Here is a 20,027-nt window from a genome sequence, read left to right on the forward strand (position 1 = left end):
TGGCAGTGCAGTGAGCCAGATGGGCATTTGAAAGGACCATGCTGACTGGAGAATGGAGGACAGATTGGATGGGGCCACAGTGGGCATGAGAATTCCAGCTGGGAAGCTACTGCAGAGTCCGTGCCAGCAATGACCAGATATGGACTAAGGTGGAGACGGCGGAGATGGAGATATGAGGAAGGGGAAGAGAACCACCTCGGAGGTGAGATGTCAGCATGTGGCGTGGACTGGAATGGGGGTGAGGGAGAGGACAACCTGCTTTGGGGACAGATTTTGGCAAGCTTCACACCCAGAGGGTGTGAGGTGGCTGGATGCTGTCCGTCTGCCCTGAGGGGGAAGGACTGACTCCTCAGAGGGGAAGGGCACATGGGCCACATGGCTCTCGGCCCAGTCACTGGCTGGGACAGCGCAGGGGGGTTTCCACAGGTGCTAGTGAGACCCTCAGAGCCGGCCTCCTGGCTCCTGCCCTGCTTATCATGGCCACATGTGCCTCTGCAGCGTTGCCCAGGGGCCCTAGGACATCCGGCCTCATGAGTCAGAAGGGGAACCGAGGCCTGAGGTGAGAAGGAGCCTTCTGTGCTGGGAGGGAGGGTAGGGGAAGGCCAGGACCAGATGGTGCTTCAGAAGCAAAGCAGGGGCCACAGCCCACAGCCCTGCCTTCCAGACCCAAGACCTGTGCCAAGGAACTTGCAGCCTTATGGGCAAGACGGAAGTGACTCAGCCCAGCAGAATCCAGGGCAGCTTGATGGTAGCAGGGGCCAGGAAAACAGGAAGCCACCAGAGGGGAAGAGCAAGGGCTGGAGACTGGAGGCTGAGTTCTTGGCCCTTCACCCCTCCGTCGCCCTGACTTTGGATGAACCTCTTTTCTTCCCCGGGCCTCCATTTCACTGTGTGTCCAATAAGGCAAATGGACTCACTGAATTCCAAGTCTATGACAAGCTCTGTATCAGCTCCAGGACCCCACCTGGAGGCCGTGAAGGGCAAGTGCAGCTACTCCCCACCAAATGCCCCGTTCCCAGAGAACTATCTCTTCAGAGAGAAACGTAACAGAACCCACAACCTCTAAAATGCATCATGAAGGATGTGGAGCACACCGTGAGAATCACTCATCATGCAAATCAGCAGAAAACATGATTGGTTATCAAGCCATAAAGCAGTTCTGGGTCAATATTTGAGTGAACAGACAAGGACTTCAAAATAACTAGTTAATATGTTAACAAAAATAGGTGGAAAGACAGACAAAATGAGCGTAGTGTTTCACCAGAGAGTCAGACTCTAAGAAGAACCAAATCAAACTTTTAGAACCTTGATATACAGTATCTGAAATTGAGTAGTTGGTTGGATGGTTTTAACAGGGGACTGGACATAGTATTGTTGAACTTGAAGACAGGTCTGTAGAAAAATATCAAAACTTACAGCCATTAAAAAAGGAGAGAGAGAGAGAGAGAGAGAGAGAGAGAGAGAGAGAGAGAATAGTGGAGCAGAGTAGGATATGAGGTGTGAGATGCAACCAAATGGTCTCAGGGGAGGAACGAGACAGGTGCAGTGAATAAACAAACCACGGCAAGAGACTTCCCAAATCTAATGAAAATCATCAAGCCACAAATTCAAGAAACTCAGAAACTCCTAAGCAGGAAAAATACAAACAAAACCCACAGAGACCCACATGGAAGCACACTGCAGTCAAACTGTTGAAGGCAGGAAGGGACACCACCGCACTGGGGCTCCCCGGGGCTCACGCGGGCCTGTGCCTCAGGAAAAGAAGGCGCATGGTGGCTTTGATGAAGCAAATCTGCCATTGGCAAACGGCCCAGTGGGAAAAAAGACCACCCCCAGGCTTGGGAAGAATTAAAGTGCAGTCGCAGCCCTATTTGGCGCACATCGTTAGCTAAGTATTTCTAATCAGATAACCTGACCAGATCTTCTGGGATCCACAGGGGAGCCCGCAGTGTGCATTACTGGAGTAAGTCAGGCCCCTTCCATCGGGGCTGGGCTTTTAATGCAAGCCCAGGAGGGGTCAGACCCACCGGGGCAGTAGGATGGGCACACCTAGCGCTTCTCTGCCTTTAATGGTCCGGTTGCGAGTTCAACTGACAGGGGCCTTGGCCTGATCAATGCACACTTTGGCCAGAAGCTTGATGGTATCTAATGCAACAGCAGTAATTTTGCTCTATCCTATTAGTGCTGTCTGCACAGAGTACCCTGCCTTCAGATCCATCTGCTGTTGGGATGGCATCCAATGTTTATTTCCATTAGTTTCGCCATTGTTGGTAACAATAAAAATCGGGAGACAGTTGCAAACTAATGATTTAGGAGCAGGGTAAAGCTGAGATCGACCTTGGCCCCTTTCCATCCACTGTGAAGATGACTGGTAGTTGGCCATAAATTTAAATTATGGCAAAAGGATAACATAAGTTATTCCTCTGATGGCTAATTTTATCAGCTAAATAGGCTTGTCATTAAAGCTATCGGCTGTTTTACAAATCACTTCCCATCTGAAAAAAAATTTCACTTCCCACAGTGGAGATCCTGAATAATCCAGGTAACAAAGGCTACGGCGCTGAGCCAGGGGCTTGTGGCCTCTGTAGGGAAAGAAGGAGCTCTCTGGAATGAGCCAGCTTCAAGCCCCGTCCCTGGAGCCAGGTGGAACCATGGCTCTATTCCTGCCCTTTAGCCCCTTCTCTGAGCTGCTAGCCCAGCCTCAAAGGCGAGTGACCTATGCAGTGACCTATGCGAGTGACCTATCCAGTAACCACTGGCATTCTCTCAGGGGTACAGATCACCAGGGGACAACGGGGTCCAGCGTGAGGCCTGGATTGGGAGATGAGCCCTGACTCCCAAGCAGATGGGCCCGTCACCTCCCACATCTGTTCTGGCTCCTCCACATGAAAGACAGTGAAGGGGATGGAGGGAGGGGCATGACAGCTTCCTCTCCCCACATCTTCCTCCATAAGAAATGCCTACAGCTTGCAGGGTCAAGATTATCATCTTGTTTCTTCAGGAAATAGGCCAGGGAAACACGGCATTCCTCCAGGAAGGACTTTGATCAGTATGGCTGTGCTGCCTGCTGTGCTGGAACAGGGGAAACAGAAGGGAACGCTGTGAGCCCCTTGGCTTTGTTTCATGCGTTGGGTGTCTATGCAGGTAACTGTTTTCTTCCTGGGCATAAAGACCCCCTCGGACAGCACCTGGTGCCCCTAGTTGATACTGTGTAACTGACTCTTGCCAATAACACGGGGCAGAGCCATGTCACCGCTTTCAGGCCTGGCCAATAACCTGCCATGCACAATTCCCCACTCTCACTTTCCTATCCACTGACTAGAAAAGACTCAGAGGGCTTGGAAGAAGAAGGATCGGCCAGGTGCGGTGACTCCCACCTGTAATCCCAGCACTTTGGGAGGCCAAGGTGGGCAGATCACTTGAGGTCAGGAGTTCGAGACCAGCCTGGCCAACATGGTGAAACCCTATCTCTCCAAAAAATACAAAAGTATCCGGGCGTGGTGGCACATGCCTGTAATCCCAGCTACTCAGGAGGCTGAGGCGAGAGGCAGTAGAATCGCCTGAACCCAGGAGGCAGAGGTTGCAATGAGCTGAGATCACACCACTGCACTCCAACAGGGGCCACAGAGCGAGACTCCATCTCAAAAAAAAAGGAGCCACAAAATGGGAGTAGCCTGGAGGCCTGAGTGACTGTGTGGAACAGAGGGTCCCTCCACCCTAGGTCCCTGCAAGCTGCACTGGGCTATGATGAGAGGGACAAATGTACTCCTCCCTGTGTTAGGACACAGATTTCTGGATTTATTGGCTGCAGAAGCTGGTGTTACTCACCCTGAGTGACCCAGGCAGGTGCCTTTTTCTGGCGCAGGGAAATGGACGCTGAAGCTCTGGGTTCCTTTCCTAACCCTTCCATGAAAAACTGCAGGATCTGGGCAAAGAACAGCCTCTCTGAGCCTACGTCTTTCCGTGTGAGGGGATTAATAGTACCCAGCCTGTCACCTTCCACCATCAAAGTAAAAATGAGCTAAATCATGACAGTGCATTTGTGAATGAGCAACCATCATACAGATACATTTACTAGTATTTTTATACGCGCTCTCTCTTTTTTTTGCCCTTACTGAGAGCCTCCAGTGGGCCAGATTTAATTCGATCCATATGGCCTCCACATGATGTAGGCCTTATCACCTCCAATTTTCCCAATGAGAAGCTGAGACTCAGGGATTCTGGGGAGGTGCCTGCTTGCTGGTGGAGCCGAGGTTTGAATCTGGCTTGTTGGCTCCCCAAATAAGAGGATTCTTTCCACTCCTCCAAGCTCCCCAACAAGGGACTCACCTTTCCCAAGGTCTGAGGACGTCCTAAGGGGCTCACAGGTCCCACTGGTCTCCTTGGAGGCTGGACCTTGAGTCACCCCAGATTGAGCCTCATATCCCTCAGTATTTTGCCAATGATCTCAGGGTGAATGGTCCTGAGGAAGGTGAACTTCAGAGAAGAGAAACTAACTTCCACAGTGGGCCAGGTCAGATCGTACTATTTTGTAAGAAAAGCTGTTCCCAGGCTTAAAGGGCAAAGAGCGGGTGTAATGGAGACTTCAGAACGTGTTTTGGAACTGAAGCGAGACCCCGCACATAGAGGGACATATCAAATCTCAGAGGTGCTTTCGTGAGATGAGTCAGAAGAGTATATCGCTGCATTCCTTTAACCGCCGCATCTGAAATGGCTTTGGTTTCTGAAGCAGCCAGGGCAGAGAGACAGACCAGGAGTCCACAGTCTCTGAAGGGCAGCCTCTAGCATCGTGACCTTGGAATCCATCCGTGTATCAGCGAGCCTAACTCGTAAAAAAATTCTGGCCAGGATCCATCCCCCACCAAAAAAAGAATGGAAAGGAACTTCCACCTAAGGGATTGCTGAATCAGGGTCAGAGGCCATGTACTTCCATCACAGCTGTGGGCAGTCTGGAAGGGAATGAAGAAGGCACGGCCAGGGCTTTGGAACATAGGCGGAGCAGCAGAGAGTCCTCCTCCCCTCCCAGGATCCTCTAGGCGCCCCTCCCCTGGTAGGAATCTGTTAAGGATGAGGTATGCCCATGACCAGAAGAGGTCATGGCAATGAGAGAGGCAGTGAAGTCTGTCTCCCTGTCAAAGCCAGAGGGCCAGTGTGGTCCAGGACGGAAGGCGCTGGAATGGGCCCCAAGAGACCCGTTTTTGTCCTGGCCTCCTAACTGCTGTGCCACGCTGGGCTCACCGCTCACCCTTCTCTGAGCCTCTGATGCCCCATCTGTCAAATTCTGGATTGGGCCAGCTGCCCTCCAAGGGACCTTTCATCTATTATAGAAGGTGGCTCTGGGGCACCGTGGGCAGGGGCTGTGTGGTAAGAAATGAGCTGCCATGTGGCACAGAAGATGAAATGAACCAGGCATTCATGCAAGAAATGGGCAACAGGCTCACCTGAGAGACGCAATGTAATCTTTCTTAAAAAGTTACGATGGGCATCTCACGCCAGTTAGAATGGCGATTACTAAAAAATAAGGGGACAACAGATGCTGGAGAGGATGTGGAGAAATAGGAACACTTTTACACTGTTGGTGGGAGTGTAAATTAGTTCAACCATTGTGGAAGACAGTATGGCAATTCCTTAAGGATCCAGAACTAGAAATACCATTTGAACCAGCAATCCCATCACTGGGTGTATACCCAAATGATTATAAATCATTCTGTTATAAAGACATTCACACGCATGTTCACTGCAGCACTGCTCACAATAGCAAAGACTTGGAACCAACCCAAATACCCATCAATGACAGACTGGATAAAGAGAATGTGGCACATATACACCATGGAATATTATGCAGCCATAAAAAAGGATGAGTTCATGTCCTTTGCAGCGACATGGATGAAGCTGAAAACCATCATTCTCAGCAAACTGACACAAGAACAGAAAGCCAGACATTACATATTCTCACTCATAAGTGGGAGTTAAACAATGAGAACACATGGACACAGGGAGGGGAACATCACACACCGGGGCCTGTTGGGGGGTTGAGGGGCTAGGGGAGGGATGGCAGTAGGAGAAACACCTAATGTAGATAATGGGGTGGTGGAAGTTGCAAACCAGCATGGCACAGGTATGCCTACGTAACAAACCTGCACGTTCTGCACCTGTACCCCAGAACTTAAAGTATAATCATTTTTTTAAAAAGTTCAGATGGGCTGCATATGGTGGCTCACACGTGTAATTCCAGCACTTTGGGAGGCCGAAGTGGGTGGATCACCTAAGGTCAGGAGTTCGAGACCAGTCTGGCCAACACAGCGAAACCTCATCTCTACTAAAAATACAAAAATTAGCTGGGTGTGGTGGTGGGTGCCTATAATCCCAGCTACTTGGGAGGCTGAGGCAGGAGAATCGCTTGAGCCCAGGAAGTGGACGTTGTGGTGAGCCGAGATCATGCCACTGCACTCCAGCCTGGGAGACAGAGTGAGACTCCATCTCAAAAAAAAGAAAAAAAAAAGTTAAAGAAACAGAGAGTAACTGTGCAGTGGAGACACCTGAGCCAAGCTGCCCCCGCCAGGTGATCCGGGTAACGTCACAGTGAGAAGTCATGCGATGTCCTCCTACGTGACACGATGAGAATGGCACTTCCGTCTGCAGTCTTCCTCCCAAAACCCACAACCCCAGGCTTACCATGGGAAAAACATCAGGCGAATCCCAACAGGGGGGTATCCTGTAAAACACTCGGCCGGTGCTCCCCAAAACCATCCAGGTCATCAAAAACAAAGTCTAAGAAACTGCCGCAGCCAAGAGGAGCGTACAGAGACGCGCCGGCCAATGTCATGGGGAGCAAACAGAGGACATAAAGGATTAAACACTAAGAAAATCTGAGTACTGTATCAATGTGGGTTTGTTCATCGTAACAAATGAGGATACGAGTGCATGATATGAATAACAGCAGCTGGGTGCAGGGGACATGGGGGACTGTGTACCTGCTTCGCTATTTTTTGGTAAATATAAAACTGTTCTAAAAAAATTGTTTATCATTTCTTTCTTTCTTTCTTTCTTTTTGAGATGAAGTCTTGCTCTGTCACTCAGGTGGGAGTGCGGTGGCGCGATATGAGCTCGCTGCAACCTCGGCCTCCTGGGTTCCAGTGATTCTCCCACGTCAGCCTCCGAGTAGCTGGGATTACAGATGCACACCACCACGTGAGCACCACGCCCGGCCCTTACAGTTTATTATTTTAAAAAGAGTTGAGTGATGTTGTGGCAAATAGTTGTACAAACACACCCCAGTGAGAGAGCAAGGGAGTGCAAAGTGGTTTTTTGTTTGGTTTGGTTTTAGAGGCGAGGTCTTGCTCCGAGGCCCAGGCTGGAGTACAGTGGCGTCATTACAGCTCACTGCAGCCTCAAACTTCTGGTCTCAAGTGGTCCTCCCGCCTCAGCCTTCCAAAGTTCTGGGATTACAGATGTGCGCCATCGCACCAGGCCAGGTGTGGCATTTAAACTGGGATCCTAACACATTTCATTGGTAAATTTCAATTTTGCAGGCAGCATATGCGAATTCAGTTTGGAAACTGCTTCATTATACGCTGAGAATTCCAGCAAGGAGCGGGCAAGAGTGTCTCACAAAGATGCCTACACTGCCCTGGAGCAGGGCTGTGCGTGCCACTGAGACAGCTGAGGGGAGCCAGGTCTGTGCCCGCAGTATAAGCTAGCCCACGCATAATGTGATCAGCACTTTCGCCGAGTGCTGACGAGTGCTATGAGTAGGGAAAAGGAGGCCGAACATGATGGGTGGAAAAGAACAATGTTCATAGTAAGGACGCCTGCTTCTAGGCCCCCCGGACTAGCTGTGTGCCCCAGGTGACCCGCCTCTGCTCAGTTCTCTTATTTGTAAAATGGGTGTGCAGGCAGGTGTGGTGGGGCTGGTGGACTGCCAGCATCCACTCACATTACTTGCCACCCATCACGTGTCAGGCTTTAGGCTAAGTGACCTCAGCACCATCCTTCAAGGATTCCGTTACTACCCCCATTTTTCAGATTAGGAAAACCAGGGCCCAGAGATGTCCCATGAATGCTAAGCCACAAGGTGAGTAAGTGTTCTACAGAGAGACACACCTGGGTTCAAAGCCGGCTCAAACTGTATTTAGCGTCCAGTCTATTCTCAACCATTCCATGTGCTGCTGTCTCCAAGGTCTAGCCAATCCTGACATTCCAGGGCCCACACTCTCATTTCCTTAAGGGTATCTGTTACCCAGGCAAGTCTCAAACCAGGTCTGAAAACACAGCTGCGAGTGAGGCGTCTGTCTGCCTCGCTCTGTGGAGCGGGTACCTCGGACTCTGGGAGAGCAGCCCTCCTGGTCCCTCTGGCCAGGCAGCCCCCGGCCCTCCCCAGCAGCCCCGCTGGGAGCCTAGCCTGTCTGGCCCTTTCTGCTGTCTTAACTAAGATGACAGGCTTCAGCTGTTTTTTAAATCATAACGGTTCTTTCTGTTCATCTCTTTTCCAGATGTCACTACCTGGAGGGAATCTGTCTTTATTTATTGGCTCTTTCCTGTGTGGAATAGCAAGGGAGTCTCCCTCTGGCTGAGATCCCTGGGAATGAGGCCACATGTGGGGAGTGACTTGAACCAGGACGGCAGGAACCTGGGGTCCCCGAGGACCTCAGGACAGAGATCATGGTGGAAACCCTGGGAGGTGGGGTTGTCATTAGGATTTTCTCCCGGCCACGTGGCACATGTGCGACTGAGATGAGGCGTGTGGCAGGGCGAGCACGTTCCCTGCTGGGCTGGGAGGCTGCGAATTTATGAGGGGCGGATGCAGCCCCGTGTCTGTGTCTTTCACATTGCCAGCTGCAGTGAAGGAGAGCGTTTGCTTTCCTATTTGACAGCAGACTGAGAACTGATTGGCTTCCAGCTACTTTCTAGATGACAGCCTGCGCCCCCTCTGCCTAAAGCCAAGCTTCTCTCACCTTCTCCTCCAGTCTCTGTCCCCAGCCATCTTGACTCCATCCTGCCCTCTCCATCCAGCCTCCAACAGCAGCCACAGGCTGAGCAGAACCCCCAGCTCTGCTTTTAATCCTCCAGGCTTCCTCTGTCCCGGCAGGATAAAGCTCAAACTCTCTGGTCAGCCATGGAGCCCCTTCCCAAGCCTGTCCCCAATCCTCCAGCTACCCCATTCTGTTAACCCTCTACATGGCCCAGGACTCCCTGGGCACTACACCCACTCCCATACCCCGAGCTGTTCCCTCTGCCTGGCAGCCTTCTCCCTGGGGCCCTGCTCCACATCATCTCCTCTGGAAAGTCTTCCCCACCCTGGCCTGCAGAGCTCGAGACATGCCCATGGGATGCAGGCATTGCACCAGATTTCCACTGCCCATTGATGGGCTGCCAAACCCCCTGAGTCACCCAGAGCCCTGTGAGGATGAGGCCACGCCCTGTCCAGAGTGGCATCCGCATGCCTGGCACAAGCCCAGCACAGAGCAGCTCTGGACGGTGCTGGCCGAGCACAGGATATGGTGAGAAAACAAATGAAGCTCATGCCAGCTCCTCAGGGCAGGGGCACTTCTCTTCCCAGTCTAGGATTCCATAGCCTGCCCTGCTCTCAGGAAACCTTGGACAACGTGCCCCTGAGGGCCGTGTCCCGATGACCCCTCTTGTCACTCACAGGCATTCTGTGCGAAACGAAAGGTCACAATGTTCCCAAAGTAGATAAAAAGATTGGTTTCCTGACAGGCATTCCAAGGGGATGATTCTGAAGACGCTGCATGCGTGTTCCTGTGGGGACATTTTCCGGGATCACTTTGTAGTAACATTCCACAGACTTGCCCCACACCCCACAACTATGAGAAGTTGGGGTTGGTCAAGGAGCCAAGAGGTACAATGACTATGCATTTACCGAGACCCGCGACATACGCCGAATACGCATTTACCGAGGCCCGCGATATACGCCGAATACGCATTTACCGAGACCCGCGACATACGCCGAATACGCATTTACCGAGACCCGCGACATACGCCGAATACGCATTTACCGAGACCCGCGACATACGCCGAATACGCATTTACCGAGGCCTGCAACATACACTGCGCATTTACCGAGACCCTCGATATACGCTGAATACGCATTTACCAAGACCTGCCAGGTGAAAAGCACTGACTGGGGCCGGGGCGTGGATGTGAGTTGGACAAGGCTTGCCCTCAGGGGGCATCCACTTCAGTGGGAGGAGCTGCCCAGGCATAAAGGAGCACTGACCACGGCAGTGAGTCCCCTGTGCCCTGTGAATGCAGAAAGTGAGGGCTGCGGCGGGGCTGGGTGAGGGGTGCAGAGACTGCTGGCAGGGGGAACACGCTCTGTAGAGAGGCCAGGACTTGAATTAAGACAGACAGAGCTTGCAAGGGGTGGGGATTCATGCAAGGGGAACAGTGCAACTGAAATCCAAGAGGTGGCATGGCATAGGACCTGTCCAAATGACAGGTGACTCCACTTGGCGAGCAGGGTGTTTATGCACCAGACACATGAGAGAGGAGGTTGAAGGGACCAGCGGACACATGGTAGGCCCATACGCCAGATGAGACCTCATCCCCGAGACCCTCTTGGAGACTGCCTGGGCACCCGGCAATGGGGAAGGGAGAGGGAGCCCAGGGGTGCCCATCCTCACTGCACTGCAAGCCAGAAGGGCTCAGTGCCCACATCGATATGCAGCCACAGGCATTCCTCCACTTTCCCTGGCAGGACATAGGCTGGAAGACAGACAGCCCGTGAAGAACTGGCCTGGCCCTGGGCACAAAGAGCCACAGGCTCAGCTTCTCTGGCTTGTGCAGCTGGGGACAGTGGCCCTGTCCTCTCCCCAGAATCCAAGGGGCAGAATGGGAATGACCGTTCATGTCATCTGGCCCAATCCCCACATTCTCATCACCTTGCCAGTCCCCTCGGTAGCATTCCCACCTTACAGCCTGGTACCGGACCCTTCCCAATACCCACCTTACAGCCTGGTACCGGACCCTTCCCCACACCCACCTTACAGCCTGGTACCGGACCCTTCCCCACACCCACCTTACAGCCTGGCACCGGACCCTTCCCCACACCCACCTTACAGCCTGGCACCGGCCCTTCCCCATTCCCACCTTACAGCCTGGCACCGGACCCTTCCCCACACCCACCTTACAGCCTGGCACCGGACCCTTCCCCACACCCACCTTACAGCCTGGCACCGGACACTTCCCCACTCCCAACTTACAGCCAGGCACCGGACCCTTCCCCACACCCACCTTACAGCCTGGCACCGGACCCTTCCCCATTCCTACCTTACAGCCTGGCACCGGACCCTTCCCCACTCCCACCTTACAGCCTGGCACCGGGCCCTTCCCCATTCCTACCTTACAGCCTGGCACCGGACCCTTCCCCACTCCCACCTTACAGCCTGGCACCGGACACTTCCCCACTCCCACCTTACAGCCTGGCACCGGACCCTTCCCAACACCCACCTTACAGCCTGGCACCAGACCCTTTCCCACACCCACCTTACAGCCTGGCACCGGGCCCTTCCCCACACCCACCTTAGAGCCTGGCACCGGACCCTTCCCCACTCCCACCTTACAGCCTGGCACCGGACACTTCCCCACTCCCACCTTACAGGCTGGCACCGGACACTTCCGCACACCCACCTTACAGCCTGGCACCAGACCCTTCCCCACTCCCACCTTACAGCCTGGCACCGGACCCTTCCCCACTCCCACCTTACAGCCTGGCACCAGACCCTTCCCCACTCCCACCTTACAGCCTGGCACCGGACCCTTCCCCACACCCACCTTACAGCCTGGCACCGGACACTTCCCCACTCCCACCTTACAGCCTGGCACCGGACCCTTCCCCACACCCATCTTACAGCCTGGCACCGGACACTCTCCCACTCCTACCTTACAGCCTGGCACCAGACCCTTCCCCACACCCATCTTACAGCCTGGCACCGGACCCTTCCCCACACCCACCTTACAGCCTGGCACCGGACACTTCCCCACACCCACCTTACAGCCTGGCACCGGACACTTCCCCACTCCCACCTTACAGCCTGGCACCGGACCCTTCCCCACACCCATCTTACAGCCTGGCACCGGACCCTTCCCCACGCCCACCTTACAGCCTGGCACCGGGCCCTTCCCCACACCCGGAGCTGCGCTTCTGCAGAGCTCTGCAGCCTTGCTGCGGGATCCAGCAGCCACACCCTCCTGAGCACCCCAATCTCCCTCCTCTGAACTCTTCTGTCCCACTCACATGGGAGAAACCCCCTCATCTGACAGAGGAAGGACCTGAGGGCAGAGAGGTGGCCTGTCTTGGCCGGAGTCCAGCGTGGGTGGGAGCAGCAGGGCTGGGCCTTGAATGCAGGCCTCTGGATTCCCAGCGGGGCCCCCCTGGCCTCTGCTGAGCCCATCCTCGCAGGGCCCACCACCTGCCTCTGAGTCTTCATCATGGCTCCTGGAGGATGGGGAGTACTGCTAGCACCTTTCTGGGGTTCTGGGCATCCTGAGTGGCGGTGGGCATACTGTGGTGCCCAGTAACCCTCAGCAGATAGAATTAGCCCCTGGCTTTAGCGACGGACCATCTCTCTGAGAAGACTCTGATGAACTGAGGGGCAACTTGGCAGGCTCAGGTTGGGGAGCTGAGGAGTCACCATGCTGCAGTGAAAAGAACGCTGGCCTGGGAGTCAGGGCTGGGCCTGTGCCTGGCTGGGCTGCACACCAGCGACCCTGGAGATATGTCCCCTTCTCCAGGCTTCAGGTTCCCCATGAGTCCAGCAAGGGTCTGGAGGAACTCTTTGACCTCTGCTGCCCCTGCAGCTCTAGCAACCCATGGCTTTAGGCACCACCAGCGTCCCCAGCAAGACCACTGACAGAGCCGAAAGTGGCGGTGTGTTACCCCTTGCTCCTGACAGATCTGCGTCAGCCTCTCCAGCTGCTCGTCCTGGATGACCTTGGCCTTCTCGTACTGCTGGATAACCATCTCCATCTCCACCTTCACTGGCAGGACGTAGGCTGGAAGACAGAGACAGCCCTGTAAAGAACTCAGCAATGGCAGGGCTTGGACTGGGGAAGGGCTGGCCCAGCATTCAGCCAGCAGCAGGTTCTGGGCCAGTTCTCTGTGGATCTAGGGGGGAATGTCCAGGTACCTGACAGCATCCGGAAAGTACAGAGGGCCACAGCCTTCCCTCATGGTGTCGGGGTAGCTGTTTTCCATAGTTCTAGAACCCTTACTTTTGGGCTGTGTGCACAGCTGCCTGGAATAAAGACTATTTTCCAGCTTCCTTTGCAGCTACGGGTAGCCACAAGAAGACCACCTTCTGGACCACAGGACACTAGTGAGGTGGTATGCAGCAGCCATGGGAGCCTTCTTCACAAAGGAGCTGGGGCCGGTGAGGAAGGGGCGGCCCTGGAGCCTGCACACACTGGCGGAAAGGAAAACAGGGCAGCCACTTAGGAAAACGGTTTGCCCGTTTTTCAGAGTGTTAAGCAGGCAGTGAGCGTATGACCCAGAAATTCCATTCCTAGGTACCTTAGGGCAAGGAAAAACGTGTTTACCCAAAAACTCGCACGTGGACATTCACAACAGGAGTATTCCTCATGACCAAAAGGTAGACATAACTCAATTTCATCAACCGATGAAAGCAGAAATAACCCGTAGTCTGGCCACGCAGAGGGGTACTACTGGGCAATGAACGGGGTGCCATCCCGCCACAAGCCACAGCACAGATGAGCCGCTAATGCATGACGCTAAATGAGAGTGGCCACAGAAAAACCACGTCGCATGATTCCATTTATATGAAATGTAATGGAACAGAACAGGCAACTCTAGAGAGATGGAAAGCAGCTTAGTGCTTGCCTAGGGCTGAGGTGGGCACGGGAAGTGACTGCTGATGAGTGTGGCCTTTCTCTTTGGAGTGATGAAAATGTTCCAGACTTAGATTTTTTGGTGACGGCTGCATAACTCAATGACTATGCTGAAAGCCACTGAACTGAGATGGAGTCTTGCTCTGTTGCCCAGGCTGGAGTGTGCTGGTGTGATCACTGCAACCTCCGCCTCCCGGGTTCAAGTGATTCTCCTGCCTCAGCCTCCCGAGTAGCTAGGATTACAGGCACCCACCACCACGCCCGGCTAATTTTTGTATTGTTAGTAGAAACAGGGTTTTACCATGTTGGCCGGACTGGTCTCAAACTCTTAACCTTTAGTGAGCCCAAAGCTTCAGGTTCCCAAAGTGCTGGGATTACAGGCGTAAGCCACCATCCCTGGCCAAATTGTGGACTTTAAATGGGTGAACTTTGTGGCATATGAATAATATTTGGATGAAGATGTTTAAAATGAGAAAGCAGTGGGCCTTCCTTTTGCCTCTTTATCTTCTTCCTTCTTCCTGGCTGGGATAAGGATGTGATGGCTGGCATGGGAGCAGCCATCTTGGACCATGAGGTGACTTTGAAAAGTATGCTAAGTGCAGCAGAGCAACAGAACAGAAAAGCAGGAGCCTGGGCCTTTCACTGCAGGGAGTAAGTGACTGTAGTAAGGCCGTATCAGCCTTGGACCAGCTTCCTACAGACTTTTTTTTGTTTTGAGACAGAGTCTCACCCTGTCACCCAAGCTGGAGTGCAGTGACACAACCTCAGCTCACTGCAACCTCTACCTCCCAGGTTCAAGTGGTTCTCCTGCCTCAGCCTCCTAAGTAGCTGGGATTACAGGCACACGCCACCACGCCCAGCTAATTTTTTCTATTTTTAGTAGAGATGGGATTTCTCCATGTTGGCCAGGCTGGTCTCAAACTCCTGGCCTCAGATGATCCACCCGCCTCAGCCTCCCAAAGTGCTGGGATTACAGGCGTGAGCCACCACGCCCAGTCTGCAGACTCATGTGAACGAAGTACGCTTCTGCATTAAGACACTGTTATTCTAGGTCTCTGATACACAGATGATCCTATTTATAACTGATAAATGAGACCCAGAAGAGAAAGCCTGGCCTCTGAGATTGAGGCCCCCTGCTCTACCAGCCAGCAGTAGCCCCTTCTGTGGGCTCAGAGTAGCTCTGGGCTCCTGGGAAGCCTCAGTGTCCACTCCTGACTTTCCCCTCACACTGTTCCCATCCCCCTCAGCCTTTCCCCTCACACTGTTCCCACCCCCCTCAAAACCCAGCCCTTCCCGACTCTTCAGAAACCTCGGTCATATGCCTCTCTTACCCCTGATTTCTAGAACCCTCCACGTGTCCTCTCTCCAAGTCTCCTTTCCACCCACAGCACCTCCAGATGTTTCCTGGCTGTTGCAGGAATCATGCAGAGAAGAGACATCAGGACTTTTCTACTCAATTCCAGACTTGAGGGCAGGCCGCGTGTCCCTGAGACCCATCTCCAGGCCCGGAGGCCACCCCAAGCCGCTGTTGCCTCCTCACATCTCTGCTGAAGCCAGTTCACACCCAGGGTTAATTTGCAAGAGTAGCAAATTAACACCCATCTGTTCACCAGCACATCTCTCTCCTGAGGCTGGTGGTGGCTCCAGGATGCCTGATGTGGCAGGAAAAGGGCGGGACAGCTGGGAAGAGTGTCTCAATGGGGGCTGTCAAAAGCCATTAGTCTGAAGGTGTACAGCTGTACAGCTGTCCACAGCTGGAAGAAAGAGCCAGAAGGTGCCGTTCCTGCCCTGAGGGGGGCGGATGTTCTCATGGACAGAGCCAAGAGCTGGGCCCCGAGTAGACTGCGGGGAGTGAGCAGCCAAAGGAGCGCTGGTGGGTGTTGGGGGTGCTGGGCTCCACGTCTGGTTCTGAGCCTGATTCACTGTGTGACCCTCATCCTTCCTGGCCTCAGTTTCCCCATCTGCCAAACGAGGGGAATGAATTAGGTGATCTCCCAGAGCCTCTCCAGCCTTCCGAAGGCTTCTGAAGTGAGACCCAAACACATACCAGTTTGATGAAGATTCCGTATTAGGGGATCTCTGACTAGATGTCAGCATCTTCATCAGGACCAAATCCCACCGTGTTCCCAGGGTGGAGCACGGGGTGCGGAGCAGGAAGAGGGAGCCCGCCCTGAGGATGACAGCTTCTGCCTTGCACCTGCTGGGGAAATGCTGGCAGAGTCATCTCATGGCTACAATTCCTATCATCTGCAATCAAAATTCAGGGCTGGAAAAGACCATAGCATCTATTCCACTGGTTTTAAAACTGTGCACCAGCAGGCCTGGCAGTTCCTTAGAGGTGCCTCAGAGGGCAAGAGAGAAGGCAAGGAGGTGGGCTGCGAGGCCCCCGCTCCAGGTCAACCAAAGCAGCTCCACCTGCAGTATCTTCTGCAGATCGGGTATGATTCTGCTGAAGAAAGGGCTTTGCCGTTACCCAAACCAACAAAACTGAGAACCACCGTCTATACAACCTCCCGGTCACTCTAGGGGGACCCCTGCTGGAGGCTGAGCAGCCCACTCTGAGTGGCTGTTCCTCATCTGGCTGAGGTGGGGTGGGCTTCCTCTTCCTGTCCTCAGGGGCCAAGGACCACCCTCTGGAGCCCAGTGACTTGAGTCTTCCCTCTTCCTCGAGATGACTTCAGTGTCCTCCCTGTGTCGTCATCCTCTGGGCCACCCCCCACCTCCAGTATCCTGCACCATTCTTCAGGGGTGGGTTTTCCACCCCCATCTCCTCTTGGCCACACACTCTGGTCTGTTACCACCTTCCGGAAACACAGGAGCCACCCAGCTCAGGTCGAAGCTTTCCAGGCAAGGGTGGCCCAGTGGGGAGGCAATGAGAAAGCGGTGACAAAGGAGCAGACCAGATGCTGTCCAGGGGTGGGGACCCGGCGACAGAAAGGTATGTCGCTACAGATGCTGTCTGGGGGTGGGGACCCAGCGATGGAAAGGCATGTCGCTACAGATGAGAGAAGCATGGGCCAAAAGCCAGCCGCTGCCAGCAGCTCCCACGGAAACCTTCTCTACTTGTCTGTAGGCTGACGGGCTTGTGGGCACCCAGCTTGTCCTTGGTGGACTCAAACGTGAGACAGAGCATGCAGGGAGCAAGGCCTTGGCCAGATGACCCGGACAGAGCCAGTGGTGAGGCTGGCGGCCATTGGGGAGCCGGTGGCAGGGGTGCATTGAGATGCCCAGGTGGAAACGTCTGCTCCTTCCAGAACAGCAGGCCCTGCTCTAAGTGCTTGCATGGAGGCTGGCCCTCCAGGCTCACAGTGAACAGCTGCATGGGAATGAACACACCGCCCCTGAATGGGAGGTGGGAAGCTCAGCGTGTATGCGTGACACCTGGGCAGTGTGAGTGACCGTGTGACGGCGCGTGGGCAGGGATAGCCGGCCCCACTCCTGGCTGACAGTTTCACCCGGCACCCCGATGCCAGCAGGGCGTGCTCTCATCACACGCTGTCTCCTCTCTCAGTTGACAGCCCCATTTCTGGAGCAGCCCCACTCACCATGCCCCCCTCAGCCCACTCACCATCAATGACCCTCTTCACCCTCCAGATCCGGAGCATGATGATGAGGCTGATGGCGTCCCAGGGGCTCCTGGGTCCGTTGGCCACAGTGGATGCCACCATCGGAGCCAAAGACAGGATGATCACAGCCCCGTCAAACACCTGGAAGAGGAGGTGCATTTCAGTGCCCTGGGCCCTGCTGCGTGTCTGGGACCAGGGGTCAGTCCGGCAAAGCAGCTGGTGCTGCCCAACTTCTCCAGCGGCCTGAGCCCCCACCAGAAGGCCACCCCATCCCTGGTGGCCCCTTCTGACCCTCCTAAGTCTTTAGGGGCCTCCTCCTCCTAGATGCTCTCCTGAGTGCAGTCTGCCCTCTAAGTGACCCCAGCCCATCTCCGGCCCTTGCTTCAGACGGCCTTGGACTATCTTGCCCCTTCTCAAGATAGGGCCTGCATCCTGTATCCCAGGCCTGGGCAGAGGCCAAGCTGGCTCCCTCCCTGGCAGGGTAGGGGCTGAAAGCAGGCTCAGGGTGCCTCCTTCCCCAGGAGAGCAGGAGCCCGGGTCCAAATCTCAGCTCTGTCCGGAGCAGAGTCTCTACCCCTGCACGGGGCAGGGCTAGGCAAGGAGGACGCCTGCCTGCACAGTGAAGCCCTGGGCTCTGCCTTCCACCCGCATACCCCAATCCGGCCTTGTTCTGAGCCCTTCATGGGCCAGGCACTCTGTGTGGGATCCCAGCACTGGGCCAAAGAGGCTGGAATATAGATGGAGAGGTGGGGAAAGGGTGGGCAGCAGGTCCTAACCGCTTTGCCTTGGCCTGTGTGCACAGCACTACCAGCGACAGCCAGCCCTCCCTGACCTCATCCCCACCCACGTGGTGGGAAGCAGGATGGAAACCCAGCTTGAGAAGCGCCTTGACAGTTTCCCGCTCAGCTCTCCATTCAGGGTGGATTTATTTGTTTTAAAATACATTTCAAAAGGTTTTCAAATTGATTCGAGAAGAAATTCTAAAATTTTGCAGAACTTCAAGGAGACTGTTTTAGAACATTCCTTTGCTGGAAACAGTCTCGGTTCCCCCTCCCTGCCCCACCCAACATGCGCAGCCACAGAGGTCAGGTGGGAGAAGGAGCCAGCCTTTTTGACGGCATCCATCCTGGGATGGATGGGACATGAGCTTTCCAGCTTCCAGGATGGCTGGGTGGGGGGCTCGGGGGTGGACACTGGTCTTTACCTCTATTTTGTTTTCGATGTAATCCCAGATCCCAAGCACCACAATCCGTACAACAGTCTGAGGAAAGGAAGTGAGAAAGTGGTTATTCTCCAGGTCCGCCTCCAGCCGTGAAGATTCCAGAGCTCAGCATTCAGCCTCCGCGTTCGGTAGTAAGAAAAGGTCTCCGCCGTCCCTAAGCATTCCTCCGCCCTGTGCCCTCCCCACTCCCACTGCAGATGCCCCAGCTCCAGCCTCCTTGGTGGCCACGCCTCCTGCTGGCTCCTCGGCCTGCAGGCTCGGACCCCCCACCTCTGTACCATCCCCTGGGAACCCCCGACGCCATCTTCAGTGCTCCCTGTACACACAGAATACACTCCAAATTCCTCGGAAGGATACTCAGGGCCTTGCCTGCCTCTCCTGGGTCTTTTGCCACCCCGTCATGCAGCAAACCACTTATGAATCTTCAAACATGCAAGCTCTCTCTCTCATGGCCTTGTCTTTGCACGTGGCAAAAGCTGCAGTCGACTCCCCTCCTGACCCCCCAACTCCAAATCTCTTCCCTCCTTCCTGTAGAACTGAAGCTCCAGCATGGCCACCCAGCTAAAGACTACATTTCCCAGCCTTCCTTGCATCTGGGAGTGGCCATGTGACATTCTAGCCAATGGCTAGCGAGCAGAAGCACTTTGGGTTTTGCCCTTGAATGAATTAGGCTCTTTCTCTTCGTCTTCCCAAGGCCTAGAATTGGGTGCATGAGTGTGATGGTGTGCCATCTTCAACCAAGGAGGGCCAGGCTGCAAGACAGAAGCCTGCTGGGTCCCCAAGAGCCCCAAGCCACCACATCAGCCTTACCAATCCACATAACGTGTTCTTCCATGAGAGAGAAATGGATCTTGCCTTGCTTAAGCCCTGTGTTTTTGGCTTTCTTGTTACAGCAGCTTGGGCTGTGCCTGAGTCAGGAGGGCTTTCCCCTTCTTGTCCTTCTGACCCTGGTTTAAACGTCACCTCCGTGAAGCTCCTGCACACTCCCCGGCTCAGCAGGCACCTCCTTCCTGGGCGTTCCTATGATCCCTGGGCGTCACCCTCCCACAGCACTTCTTTGTACCTTGTGCTGATTCCTTTCCCATCCCCCAGTGGAGGCTCAAGAGACCTGGTCTGCTTTCTCTCTTTTATCCCTAACACCTGGCATACGTAATTACTGAATGTGGCTGCCTTCAGGAGCGGTTTCCTCACCAAGAGGATTTCTTTCTCCAAAGCAGCTTCTTAAACGCTGGTCTTCTAAGATGCTGGTGTGTTTGTCTATAGGCTCTTCCTTGAGCCAACATGACTTTAATTCACAGTGATTCACGCCAGACGGTGCCCCTCTCCTGCCTGCCTGCCTGTAGTACAAGCCCGGCCTTCTAAAGTCTGCGAAG

General features: G+C 54.3%; 1 protein-coding gene across 4 annotated transcripts in view; it reads right to left on the reverse strand.

Annotated features, from left to right (window-relative positions):
- TMEM266 (transmembrane protein 266) overlaps nucleotides 1-20,027 on the reverse strand; it is a 140,730-nt gene that overhangs the window by 17,919 nt on the left and 102,784 nt on the right. For all 4 annotated transcript variants that reach the window (XM_021668237.2, XM_064382923.1, XM_012457700.2 and 1 more), the window contains 3 exons: nucleotides 18,637-18,693; nucleotides 17,435-17,573; nucleotides 12,899-13,014 (listed from right to left, as the gene is read on the reverse strand). In XM_021668237.2, the coding sequence (XP_021523912.2) occupies nucleotides 12,899-13,014; nucleotides 17,435-17,573; nucleotides 18,637-18,693 (312 nt within the window). The remainder of the gene's footprint in view (nucleotides 1-12,898; nucleotides 13,015-17,434; nucleotides 17,574-18,636; nucleotides 18,694-20,027) is intronic.

Source organism: Aotus nancymaae, unplaced genomic scaffold (genome assembly GCF_030222135.1).
Source record: "Aotus nancymaae isolate 86718 unplaced genomic scaffold, 86718_ANA_hifiasm-v0.15.2.pri h1tg000003l, whole genome shotgun sequence".
NCBI lineage: Eukaryota > Metazoa > Chordata > Mammalia > Primates > Aotidae > Aotus > Aotus nancymaae.